Below are 13,564 nucleotides of genomic sequence, written 5' to 3'. Positions count from 1 at the left end.
TCGGCGATTCGAGCGAGGGGGGTCCTCTGCAAGTTGCATCAGGCAAAACTGAGAGCATTGCCACGGGGGGGTACATGTCACTCAAGGCTGGCGTATCCACAGAGACAACATCGGGCCTCGTCGACATTGGCACGCCTGATGCTGGTGCACTTGGTATCTCCGGCAAAATACGGATTGAAACTGGCACCGCGAGTGATGGCGCCTCCGGGTCCGCTATTTTCAGCACGGGGAGGGCAGCCTATGGCTCGCCGGGGTCTTCATCGGCCACAAGCGCCAGTTCTGGTGTGATAAGTTTGTGCACCGGCATTGGTGACTCAGGCAATGGTGGTAATATTCTTATCGCAGCTGGTGAAACCACGGCAGATGCTGTGGTAGGTGGTACTGTCTCAGTGTCAGCGGGTGAAGGAAGCTCTGACAACGACATTGGGGGTGGTGGAAGTGGTGGTGTGCTCACTGTCGTCGGAGGCGGTGGAGCCGGCGGTGCAGCGGGGGATGATGGCGGTGGCGCCTTGTGCGCGGGTGGATTTGCAAGATCAGGATGCGGCGGTGCGATGATAGTAGCAAGCGGTTACGGCGAAGGAACATCATCTGGAGTCGTGGACATTTCGACTGCGAATGCTGGCGAAACGGGAGTCTCCGGGGCTCTCGATCTTTCAACCGGTGCTACCGGCCTCGACGAGGACGATCCTGGCGGTGAAACTGGTTCTTGTCACTTGCGCACTGGAATAGCTTCGCAAGGGCGCGCAGGTTTTGTCCACTGTGCTATCGGTGTTGGCAATTCTGGCACAGCCGGGGACCTTGTCGTGGTCTCTGGAACGAGTGCCATCGCTGCAAGTGGCGGTGGGGCGGCAGACAAGACTGGCGGTGCTGTACAGGTTGTATCAGGCCCCTCATCAACGACCACCTCCGGTACCTTCTCGTTGGACACCATCAATGCTGGTTGCTCCGGCGTATCAGGTTCAGTACACTTCGCTACAGGCACAACGTCCTATGGTGCGTCGGGTGTGGTTCGTGCGACAACAGGCATGGCCACGCAGGGTACGAGCGGTGCTATCGAGATATTCATCGGCGGGGGTAATTCAGGGGACGGCGGCGATGTGCTTACTCTTGCTGGTGAGGCCTCTGCTGATGAGTCCATTGGAGGCTCAGTGTGCATCCTGGCCGGTCATGGCAGCAATGGCTATGGCTATGGCGGTGGTCGCGGTGGCGGCGTTTTTCTCTGTGGTGGTGAAGCCTCTGGTTTATGTAGCGCGAGCAATGTCGGGGGGAACTTACGCGTGTACGGTGGGTTTGGAGGGGCGGCATCTGGAGGTGAACTTCGCATTGTCTCTGGCTACGGCGCAGCATCATCCTCGGGACAAGTTCGCGTTGCGACAGCGTCTTCCGGCTATGATGGAAACTCCGGGGCCATATGCGGGAAGACAGGTGCATCTTCATTTGGAAACTCTGGGCATTTTTGCGCTGGATGTGAGAATGCGTTAAGTGGTACCGCTGGGGACCTCGATCTCTCGGTCGGTTCTGGCGACTCGGCGGCTGGCGGCAACATACGCATCTGTGCAGGGGAGACATCTGCCGCCTCGTTCTGTGGTGGTTGCATCCATGCCAGGGGAGGTGCCGGCACTGAGGGACGCGCGGGTGCAAATGGGGGTTCCGGGGGCGCTATTTACGTCGGTGGCGGGGCAGCGATGGGACGCGACAGTACCAACACTGGCGGTGCCAGCAGCTTCGGCGGTGGGGATGCCAAAAATGGACTTGGCGGTGGATGCCGCGTGCTCTCAGGCGCGGGAACTCAGACTTCAAGCGGGAATATTTTTTTGCACACCACAAACGCTGGTTTAGCTGGTGTCTCTGGTGCGATAGAGCTCCTCTCTGGAACAGCATCATCATCTGGTGGTATCTCGGGGGGACTATCGTTTGAATCAGGTGCTGCTTTGAGTAGCGTAGCAGGCACCTTGTCTTTGACTGTCGGGCATACAACTCAAGGTGTCGGTGGGAGCGGAGGTATTGTTTCCGGTTGCGGCAGCAGCGATCAGGGTGACGGCGGCGCTATCCTTGTGACTTCGGGCGAGTCTGCGCTGACTACGTCTGGTGCCATTTGTGCTGCCACATGCTCATCGGCTGCAGCATCGGGAGCAGTAGCTTGCCGCACGGGCCCGTCGAATGATGGAAATTCCGGGGCCATCATTCTTTCCACGGGCGAAGCTTCTGCTGGTAGCGCCGGTGCTGTTGCGCTTTGCGTCGGCAGCGGTGCACAGAGCTCTGGCGATATGACTTGTAATGGTGGTACGGCATTTTCAGAAGATGCTGATGGTGGTATGATCTATGCATCTGGCGGCGCTGGGCGGAGTACGATCAGTGGTGCTGGCGGCTCTTCACTTGCTGAGGCTGGTGGCTCAAGTGGTGCCGTGGGTGGCCTGGCCCAACTGCATGGTGGTGAAGGTCGATCTTCACCTGGCGGTTCGATCAGCATCGCCGCCGGATCCTCGCTCGCTTCCTCAAGTGGGACTATAATTCTCGAGACCAAGCTAGCCGGTGTCGCTGGCACATCAGGTACGATGGACTTCGTTACTGGGGTTGCCACCGTGGGCGAATCCGGCGCTGTCTTACTCTCCTCGTGTGCCGCTGCTGCCGGTCATGGTGGTGACGTTATTTTGAGTGCTGCACTTGGTGATTCAGGGCGTGGTGGTGCTTGCATGATGACAGCTGGTGCTACAGTAGGTGACGCTAAAGCTGCATACAACGGCGGTGATGTCTGCGCAATGTCTGGCTTTGCAACTTGCCAATCTTCTGGCAACATTGAGATTCTAACTGCTGAAAGTGGCACATTTGGCACATCTGGTGGGATCACCGTTGGAACGGGGACAGCCTCGGTAGGTGTCTCTGGATCTATTTTGATCGCCTCTGGTGACGCCGCAGAGGCCGGTGCCGGTGGCTCCCTCACCTTGGATGCTGGGGGCAGTCAGTACTCCACAGGTGGTAATGTCACCGCAACAGCAGGCTGGTCGACGGATACAGTTGGTGGTAGCATTCTCTTACGAGGCGGTTCAGGCTCAAACAGCGGAAATGTTGCTATCGGCACCGCAAATACAGGCATAAATCCAGGCTCAAGTGGAAATATCCGACTTTACACGGGGATCACGGTCAGCGAACAGAGCGGGGCCGTTTGTATCACAACTGGAACATGTGGCAAGGCTGAAGATATTGGTGGTAACATCAGCTGTGCCGCTGGTCACTCTATCGTCGCTAGCGGCGGATGTATCAGCCTGTCTGCTGGCGACACAACAGCCAACTATTTCGCTGGAGCGACTCACATCGCCGCTGGTCATGCCGCACTTGGAGGTGAGATGGCTATCATGGCTTCACCTTCAACTTGCAGCTCGGAGAAGACCGCTAATGTCTCGCTGGCAGCCGGTGGAGCCACAGGCGGTGTGGGTGGCATCGTGTATTTTCAAACAGGGCATGGTTACGTTTCAGGAGCTGGCATGTCGAGGACAAGAGATGCCGTCGATGGGTCCGGCCTGCTTTCACTTTCAACGGGCAACAACGTTGAGAGCAACATTGGAAGCACAAGTCTATTGGTAGGGAAAAATACGGCAAGCGTGCCCCACGGTGCTCTCCTGATGGCTGGTACGACGACTTCGAGCGGGGCAGATAACGCTGTTTACGTTAACGGTGGGAATTCGGAGAAAGCAGCTGGTGAAGTTTGTCTACGAAGTGGCTCGTCTCTTGCTGCAAAAAGTGGTAGCATAGCCCTTGCTTCAAACGCTAGTGGTGAGACTGGTGCTGTTATTATTTCTTCTGGCTTGTCCTCTGTCGGAACGAAAAGTGGCACTATGGGAATTGAGTCTGGCGCAGCTCAAGCCGAGAAAGGCGGCGTCGTCCGCTTCGCTACTGGTATAGGCATGAACGACGGAGCTATAGAATTAGCGGCCGGGGACGCTGAAGAAGGCGGTGGCATAGCCTGCACCTCTGGCGGCAGTCCTGCGCTCGGGGGCAGCATAGTCATGGATGGTGGGGGGGCTTCTTGCTGTGCGGCCGGTGGCAAGGTGCAGCTATGTGGAGGTTCAGTGGATTCCGGTCTAGGGGGTTCGATAGGAATTGCGGCGGGTGCATCTACATCCAACAGTGCTGCATCTGGCAGTGTGAATGCTTCTACCGCATCTGGAGCTGATACAGGTGCATGTGTGTTGTCAACCGGCGGCGCTGAGCAAGGTGGCGCTGGCAGCTTGACCTTCTTGGGCGGGGCGGCATCCACGGGCCATGGCGGTGACCTTTCTGTGCTTCTTGGAGCGAGTCACAATGGCAGAGGCATGAATGTGAATCTCAGTGCAGGTGGGTCGGCGGACGATCTAGGTGGTGATATCACTGTTACATCGGGGACTTCCACGGCCGGGACTGGCGCCATTACTTATGCCTCGTCCGCTACGGCCAACGTTGGTGATACTGGGACGGTGATTGCGCAGACCGGCGATGCTATAGGAAATTCTGGTTCGATTATCATTGCGACAGGAATCGCGACAGGACTTGTTGGCGAAGTCCACCTAACATGTGGTGCTTCGCAGGGTTCAGCTGCAACGGCTATAGTACTCGCTGGCGGGACCGCTGCGATAAGCACCGGTGGATTTGTCCTTGTGCGATCTGGCGCATCTGCTGCTTCATCGAGTGGCGCCGTGCGAGTTACATCGGCCAACTCGGGAAACGATGGCTCAAGCGGCGCCCTCTTTTTCCGGACAGGTATGGTAACAGATGGGAGTTCGGGCCTGGTAGTTCTCCGAAGCGGCTCCACGGTGGCTGGCAGAGCAGGTGCCATCAATGCAAGCGCCACTGGTGGGGACGCTGATGTTGTGGTCGTTGCTGGCCTCTCATCTGCCACTTACGGTGGTGGTGTTCAATTCCAATCGGGTTCCCATGGGAAGGCAATAGGTGGTGCTATTCTAGGCATCGCCGGGACTTCTGCTGGCTCAGATGGCGGCACCTCGACGTGCCTTGGTGGGGCTTCCACTATGGGCCTATCTGGGGCTGTGAATATGTCTACTGAGCCCTCGTGCATGGAGACAGGGGGAATATATATTCAGACAGGCGCGGCGGGAATAGGTGACTCTGGGGACTTATACTTGAGATCTGGGGCAGCAACCTATGGCGGCGCCTCTATCACGTCGGTGGGTATTGGGGATTCGGGCGCGGGCGGAGCCATCTCAGCAACTGCTGGGGCAGCACAAACCTCAGGAGCTGCGTACGTCTGCTCGGGTGTTGGGTCTGACAGCGGCACCCTTCGATTTGTCACTGCATCTGCTAGTACTGCAGTCGGGAGTGGTGCCTTGTCCTTCAGTTCTGGAGTTTCCACCGCTGAGACTTCGGGGAATCTCGAGTTCTGTGCAGGTTCCGCCGGGGCGTCTGATGGTGGCAGTATCTATGTTACAGGTGGTTCAGCTCCAGCTAGTACCAGTTCTACCGGGCGCCTTTCAATCGCAGCGGGTAGCGGACAAGATGCCGGTGCCTTGTCCATCGTTGGCTGTGCCAAAGACGATACAGATCCCAGCCTCCAAATTTTGTCAGCCTCTGGCGGTGATGGCACTGCCACAGGTTGCGTTGAAATTGCCACTGGCGAAGCTGTTGCAGTCGCCGGTTCAACCTCCATCGTGACAGGTACGTCCACAGCAGGCATGGCTGGCTCTGTTTCCTTTGGGGCTTGTGCAGGCACCACTCATGGCGGCGATGCAACCATCGTTGCTGGTGAGTCAGCGATATCAGTGGGTGGCGATGCTACCTTAAGCGCAGGCTCAGCGACGTCCACTGGTGGTTCCGTTTCTGCGGGCGCCGCTGGTGCCATGACGGTAACGAGTGGTGGTGCTTCCACGGGACAGGGTGGGAAGGTTGTGATTGTAGCTGGCCTCTCGTCCAATGGTACGACGCAATTTGCAACCGGCGATGGGAATAGCGCTTCATCCAGCGGCTCATTGACTTGCGCGACCGGTGGCAGCAGTCGAGGGTCTGGCGCTGTGGTGCTCTCAACGGGCGCTTCAGGTTCAGCTTCAACAGGGAAAATCTCCTGTCAAGTCGGTGATGCAAGTTCTGGCATGCTTGGGGATGACGCATACCTAGCCGCAGGCATGCTAGGTGAAGACGCATTTGGCGATGTGAATGCGTCTGGTGGTGTGATGCTCACATCGGGCGCGTGTGATAGCTTCAGCGTGGCGGGGGCGACTGGGGCTATTTTCTTGGTAACGGGCCAAGGTGCTTCTGGATCCACGTCAGTCCCTAACGCGGGCGAGATTGCAATATCCACGGGAGCTGGACTCCACGGTGGCAGCGGAAATGTCACCGTCACGGTAGGGACTGCATGGAGTGGCACTGGCGGCGCCGTGTGCGTAACCGCGGGAGCCTACAATGTCGAGAATAGATCGCGGCGCCCAGAAACGTTCCTACTTCTGCGTAACACAATTACCCACGCAGGTTTCTCAGGATTCGACCGGTGCAGAACGCACAGCTGGTGGCATTTTACTTTCCGGTGGACTTTCATCGCTTGCCACAGGTGGCTCAATGAAAATATCAGCAGCTTCAGGTGGTGCAGGAATTGGTGGTGACGCAAATCTGATGACGAGTGACGGCAATGGCGCTGGTGGTTCGGGCGCTATCGTTCTGAAATCTGGCACTGCTGCGGCGGAGTCCTCAGGGAGCATCATCATCACCACAGGTTCAAGCACTGGCGATGGTGGTGGCTCCGCAAACATTTCGTGTGGAGGTTCGTCCGGCTCCGAGGGAGCTCCTATGACCGTTGTCGCTGGCACAACCACGGCCCAGGCGTCTGGTGGTGGCCTCTATCTCATGTCGGGCTTTGGGCCGGCCTCGATGACCGGCGCCGTGATATTGGCATCGCGATCAACTGAAAGCACCGGCCATGTGAGCGTGGCATCTGGCGTCGCGCAAGAAAGCGGCAAGGCAGGATCCGTTTCTCTTGGAGCCGCAGACGCGCTAGGAGTTGTCGGAGGCGTGGATTGTACTGGTGGTGGGACTGGCGCGGGTCCGGGTTCTGATGTTGTTGCCTCCATAGGCGACGTCACTGGTACGAGTGCCATTGGAGGGGCCGTCCGTATTCTGAGTGCTTCCGATGGTGGTGTAACTGGGAGTGACACCACCATCATGGCCGGTATCGGCACCACCGTGGTCGGAGATGTTCGCGCTACTGCAGCGGGTTGTGCTTCTGCAGTCTTTGCAACTGGCGCTGGCTGCGCGACAGGTGCCGCCACGGTGGCTACGGGAGACTCTGCACAAGGTGAATCAGCGGACATCAAAGTGAGTGCTGACCTGTCTGCCTCTGGCGGAGATACTGCGATAGTGTCTGGGTCTGGAGTTGGAGGTGCTGGCGTTGCTTGTTTAGCAGGTGCAGGGACTACTGGTGGGAGTGCTATCCTCGGTGCTGGTTCGTCCGTTGGGACTGGCTCTCCAGTGTGCTTCACGTCGTCTGACTCCGTCGCCAGTGGCGCCGCCACTGCCATGACAGGCTCTTCTACGGCGGCAACCGGCGAACTTAGTTTCGCAATCGGCGCTGCGAATTATGCTGGCACTCTTTCTTTAGAGGCAGACACTGCTGTTGGTGGTTTGGGCAGTGACATCTCAGTACAAGCGGGGGGGGGTGCCTATGCGTCACTCACTACCGTTGTGTCGGGTGGAGCAACTGGAGAGGTCAGTGGAGCCACAACAGTGGCTACAAAGGCAGGCGTCGCCGACGTGGGCACGATCGGGTTGACTACTGGGGTGGCGACTGCTGGAGACAGTGGTACTTTGGCTGTTGCTGCGGGTGTCTCCGGCGGTAGTGGCACCTTATCTGTCGCTGCACCGCATGACTCCATGTCTGCAGCCACAGGTGATTCCTGTTTGGCAGCTGGCTGTGGAGGACTTACCGCCGGCACGACGTCAATGACCACAAGCGCGACTTCCGCAACAGCCGGTGTCAGCGAACGCATTGACTTAGTGGCTGGTACGCACGGTGAAATTGGACTGGTTTCTCTCGTAACTAGTGACAATGAGAACACAATTGGTTTCGCTTGCAGCGAGAGCCATAACCCCATCTTTGATTTACGCCTCCGTTACGATGCATCTGCCCAGAACACTTCAATGCTGATTTCGAATGCTGATTTTACGACAGCGACTGATATCATTTACTCTTCAGACCGTCGAATTAAGAAGGACGTTTATCCTGCAGATGTCGATGACTTACACCGCCGGCTAATTCGGGTTGGACTCCAAACTTATGGCTACACGGACAATTGGCGATCTGTGCGTTCGAGAGGGGCCTCAGTCGTCCGTGGTGTCGTGGCTCAGGAATTGAAGGAGATTTTCCCAGAGCATGTCACAGTCCTTCCCTCCTACTCGCTCCCTGACAAGGGTTTTGGTCTTCACGACTTCCACCAAGTTGACAAAATGTCGCTAACACTAGATGCCATAGCAGGTCTTCAGGCGCAAGCTGCTCGCTATAGAGTTGGCCGGGGGGGCACTATGACATCTGCGACATTGTCTCTCCATTCCGATGACAGTGATGAAACTGGCGAGATATCACTCGCAACGGGAATATCATCAAGCGTGCGCTCCGGTGCGGTCGTGATATGCTCGGGCGCAGCAAATCGAGGTGTTGGAGGCGGCCTTGTCCTCGCCGTTGGTGGGGCTGGCGTGTTGGGCAACCTAAAAATATGGGCAGGCGCGGGCAGGCGAGCCCTGATTGCGTCCGCAAACGAGCGTGTGTCATTTCAGGGAGGTCGTGGCTGTCATCATGGTAGTTTTGTTGCTTCTGCTGCCACCAAAAGCCACTTTAGAGTTGGTCCGACGGTGAACAGTGGTGCTCCTCTTCTTTTGGCAAGCAGTAGTAGCAGCCGTGGTGTCGCTGGTTGTGTTCGCTTGGTCGCTGGATGTACAGCAGGCGGACCTTGTGGAGGCCGTGCCGACCTTGCCGCAGGCAATGCCTTAAATGCCGGCGGGGGGGCTGCATTTGTGGGTGGACATGGTCAAGTCAGCGCGAGGCCGATAGATTTCTCTTCCGGCCTCTCCCAGGCAAAAGCAGGCGCCAGTGTCGTTCTAGCTTCTGCTCTCGCGCACAATGAAAGTGGTTCTTTCGAGCTTAGAACGGGCGAAGCCATGACCTCACCATCGGGAGGGGTTGGTATCTTGTCAGGTTCATCAAAGGAAGCTGCGGGGGGGGGGATTGTCTTGAAAGCGGGAGAATCAGAGTCTGGTGCTGGAGTGACAAAGATCGGGCTTGGGGCGGATGATATCCTCATACGTGGTGTTGACCAGCGTGTTAATGTTGCTGCCGGGGAAGCTCGTGGTGCTTTCTCCCAGCAACCGACCAACTCTCGCGGAGGGCACATTGCGATTGAATCAAAACATCTCACAGGGAACAAAGAAGATACTACTGCTGTGGCTGTCTGTACAGCAGGCAATTCTCAACTAGACGTCAGCGTACACAGTGGTGATGCAAGCTCAGATGACTGCGCAGGAGGGGCACTCGTATTAGAGAACATGGCAGAGCGGGGAGACATTCAGGTGAGCGCGAGAACGGCGAATTCGGGGGGGGTCTCGATAGGATCTAAATCTGCGGGGGTGTCAAGTGGGGCGATCTGCGTTGGAAGCGGCACAGGGAAGGAGGCGGGCGAGGTTGGCTTTCGAGCTGGTACATCGCATGATGCTGATGGAGGAATAGTCGGGATCGTCGCCGGCTCCTCTCAAGAGGACAGCTTGGCAACCGGAGGGGGCGTAGGCTGCGTGGCCGGGGCCGGCTGCCAGGGTGGTGGGGTGCAGGCCGTTGCGGGCGAGGGCGGCGAGGCATCTGGAGGAGACATAATCGTGTCTTCTGGTGCGAGTACCGCGGGCTCGAGTGGCCAGGTATTCCTTTGCAGCAGCGATGGCCCCGCCAGCGGAGATGTGCGCATGTCCAGTGGTGCTTCGGTCTCTGAGTCTTCAGGCAGGGTCACCTTGTCTTCGGGTGATGCGAGCCGTGCGACGGGTCGTGTTCTAGTCGCGGGGGGCAGTTGCAGTGGCGCTACATGCGGTGGTTGTGTGTCTTTGGCTGGTGGCATGGCAATCGACGTGGACTTCGAGGGTGGCCGTGGGGGGGGGGTCGACCTCTCAAGCGGTGGTGGCACTTGTGGGGGCTTATTGCGGCTTTGTGGCGGGCCTGGGGCCCAAGGCTGTGGTGGAGATATAGTCTTGGATGCAGGTGCGTCTAAAGAGTCACTGGCGGGTTCCATTGACTTGTGCGGCAAGTCGGGGATTGTTTCTGGCGGGGAGTTTCGGGTCCAAGCAGCCGACGGAAGCGACGGTGCTGGCGGGGATGTCAGTCTATCAGGCGGTTGTGGCGCGGCCAGCGAGGGTGGGTCATTGTTAGTTGCGACGGCTCAGTCTGGGGGCCTGCGTCTTTGTACAGGGGGTGGTCCAGACACGGGCTTGATTGCAATTAGAACACCCGAGTCACCGTCAGGACCTGGGGGCGCGTGTGGCATCCTCTCCGGTGGAGGGACTGCCAGAGGTGGAAGAGTCGATGTCAGAGCGGGCGATAGTGGACATACGAGTCGACACGGGGGAGGGGGGCACATTGGTGGCAGCGATAGTCTCGTTGGCGGAAATCTCCACGTTTGTGGAGGTACAGGTCACAGCGCCGAGGGTGGGGAGGTGCGCCTCGCGAGTGGATCAAGTAGCTTGGGCGGAAAGGGTGGTGACAGCGTCCTCAAGAGCTCCAGTGGCAGGAGTGGACACGTTGGGATGACCACCGGGCACGCTCGTGATTCTGGATGTCTCGCGATGCAGTCAGGGAAAGCTCTGGATGACGGAGCGAGCTCTCGTGTCGCTCTTAACATTGGGAATCAAAGTCGTGGTGCCGGGGGCTCGATGACAATGGCCTCTGGTACAGACGATGCTCAATGCGCTGGTGGATCCGTGTACCTCTGCAGTGGACAGGGTGGCCTCGGCGGGGATGTGTCGCTTTGCACAGGAATGGGGCTGTATGATAGCAAGAATGATGTCTCAATTTTCGGTGGGGACTCGCCCGTTCACAGACAGGAGGCTGCGGGCAGGCTTGTCACGGCAGCTGGTCGTGGATACAACGGCGGTGAGGTCACCCTCACTTCCGGCCGAGGTATCGACGGGGCTGACGGTGGGGTTGGCGGTGTTGTGCGGATTCGTGGAGGTGAGGGCCATTGCGGTGGTAACGCTGCTGTCGCTACCGGCGATGATGTAAATACAGGCCTCGAGAGTGGTGCTGCCGAGATTGTTGCCAGCTCAAGAGGGCCTCATCACGACAATGGAGGATCGCTGGAACTGAGGACTGGCAAGGCAGATAGTAAGAGTGGGTCGGTCGCCATCGAAGTCGGCTATTCCACATTCGATGATGCTGGTGCGATTGAAGTGCAGTCGGGTTCGTGCTGCAGTCCTGCAGATCAAGGGGGTAGCGCCAAGCTGAGGGGAGGCGCTGGGTGCCTGGCAGGAGGAGCAGCCCGGGTTGCGGGTGGCACTGGCATGGATGCTCCTGGGGGCAACTTGCTAGTGAAGAGCGGTCAGAGTGAAGCCGGATCAAGTGGAGCCACGTCAATTGCGAGTGCGACCACCTTCGACAGTGGGGATGTTCGGATGGGAACGGGCGCAACATCCATGAGCGAGTCCGGGCATGTCCTCCTCATGGCGGCAGTGGGTGGCGTGGACCGCGTTTCGGGGAGCAGCTCGATCCATGCAGGCTCATCATTTGGTGGATCTGGTGGCGAGATGGACCTGGGTGCTGGCGCTGCACAGGAGCACCTTGGCGGTGATGCTACATTTATGTCTGGGTCGAGTGGGGCACGTGGACAGGGCGGGGAGCTTGAGCAAGAAGCGGGGCGGGGAGCCCAAGTTGGTGGTCATACCGAGATCTCTGCTGGTGAATCGCTTGGACGGGGCGCCGTTGGTGGTATGACATCGCTGAGTGCCGGCGTAGGGCGGGATGGTGGGGGGTTGATTTTATCTGCTGGGTCTGGAAAATCAGTGGCCGGTGGCAATTTGGATATTGCGAGCGGTACGAGCACGTCATCGTTGGGAGGAGAAGTCGCCATAGACGGAGAGCAGACAGTCGCCATCGCGACAGGGGGGGGAGGGGGTTCTTCGGGTGCGTTGCTGTTGGATACAGAACGTTCAGACGGGACCGTTGGTGAGATTAGCACCCGTGCCGGGACTGGACGCGAAGGTGGCTCACTTTCCTTAAACGGTGGCGATGGGGCAGCGGAGGCCTTCGGTGGGAGTGTGGCGATCGACGGCGGTGCGGTTCGCAGCGATGACGGTCGAGGCGGGAGCATCGCGCTCTCTGGCGGAGTCGGGGCTGATATTGGCAGCGCTGTTTTGATCCGTAGCGGCTGTGGAACGTACCGTGACTCTGGTGCCATTGATGTTTCAAGTGATGGCGTGGTTGCAAGGGACGAGAGTGTGAGCGGTGACTTGTGCATGGCTAGTAGCAGAGCCAGATCTGGAGATACAGGTCCGATCTGCATCTCCACCGGTAGATCAGTGGACGAGTCCAGCATGTGTGCCATCGTATCCGGCACAAGCCATGCTGATGAGGGCGGTGATGTGATCCTCGCTCCAAGGAAGAGTACTGAGTCGCGTGGTGTTGGGAGTGGTGCGACGCTGACGGGTGGTGATGGATGTGTTGGCGGACGTGTTGCTCTTGAAGGTGCAAGTGGAGGAGTTGGCGCTGGGAACCTCGAGCTGCTTGCTGCGGCGGATGCCGTCAGGTCAGGTGGGTCGATTACAGCATCTGGGGGCGACGCTTGCCGCTTTGCGGGTGGATTAGAGGCTCGCGGAGGCCTGAGCAACGAGGCCAAGGGCGGTAGGACTGACATACTGAGCGGTGGGCGCCGTCAAAACAGTGGCGCTGCGAGCCTGTGCACTGGAACTAGCAGCGGCTCTGGAGATGGCGGCAGCATTTTGATATCGTCCGAATCTGCGAGGGTATCGAGCGGGGCTGTCTTTGTTGGAAGCGGCGCGGGTGAGGAGACGGGCGAGGTTGGCTTTAGAGCTGGTACATCGCATGATGCTGATGGAGGAGCAGTCGGGATCGTCGCCGGTTCCTCTCAAGAGGACAGCTTGGCAACCGGAGGGGGCGTTGGCTGCGTGGCCGGGGCCGGCTGCCAGGGTGGTGGGGTGCAGGTCGTTGCGGGCGAGGGCGGCGAGGCATCTGGAGGAGACATAATCGTGTCTTCTGGCGCGAGTACCGCGGGCTCGAGTGGCCAGGTATTCCTTTGCAGCAGCGATGGCCCCGCCAGCGGGGATGTGCGCATTTCTTGCGGTGCAGTTGGGCCTTCCTCAAGTCGCGGCAATGGGTTATGCGCAAACACGCGTGCAGCTCGTGTTGCCGGTTCGATTCAGATCATGTCTGGATCTTCCTCCGCAATAGATGCTGGTGCAATGCGTGCCTTAGCAGGTTGCTCGCTTGCATCTAACGAAACTGGGGGTGAAGTTAGCATTTTTGTAGAGCGAAGTCTTACTGGTGGTCCTCTTCTACTTAAAGCNGGGCCTTTCTACATGGAATGCAGCTCAGCCCCTGTGTGCT

The 13,564-nt window shown here is 58.5% G+C and overlaps 1 protein-coding gene across 1 annotated transcript; it reads right to left on the bottom strand.

The window, feature by feature from the left end:
* Nucleotides 1-238: 238 nt before the first annotated feature.
* On the bottom strand, nucleotides 239-13,202 carry AURANDRAFT_31244 (hypothetical protein; the record flags this gene model as incomplete). Its single annotated transcript, XM_009041845.1, has 6 exons — nucleotides 239-508; nucleotides 7,698-7,820; nucleotides 9,996-10,199; nucleotides 11,115-11,248; nucleotides 11,915-12,386; nucleotides 13,107-13,202. The coding sequence occupies 6 exons, from the start codon at nucleotides 13,200-13,202 to the stop codon at nucleotides 239-241; spliced, it is 1,299 nt and encodes a 432-aa protein (XP_009040093.1).
* Nucleotides 13,203-13,564: the final 362 nt, after the last annotated feature.

The sequence above is a fragment of the Aureococcus anophagefferens genome, assembly GCF_000186865.1.
Source record: "Aureococcus anophagefferens unplaced genomic scaffold AURANscaffold_24, whole genome shotgun sequence".
NCBI classification, from domain to species: Eukaryota; class Pelagophyceae; order Pelagomonadales; family Pelagomonadaceae; genus Aureococcus; species Aureococcus anophagefferens.
Note: the sequence above shows the minus strand (reverse complement) of the source record. Positions and strands in the feature narration are given on the sequence as shown.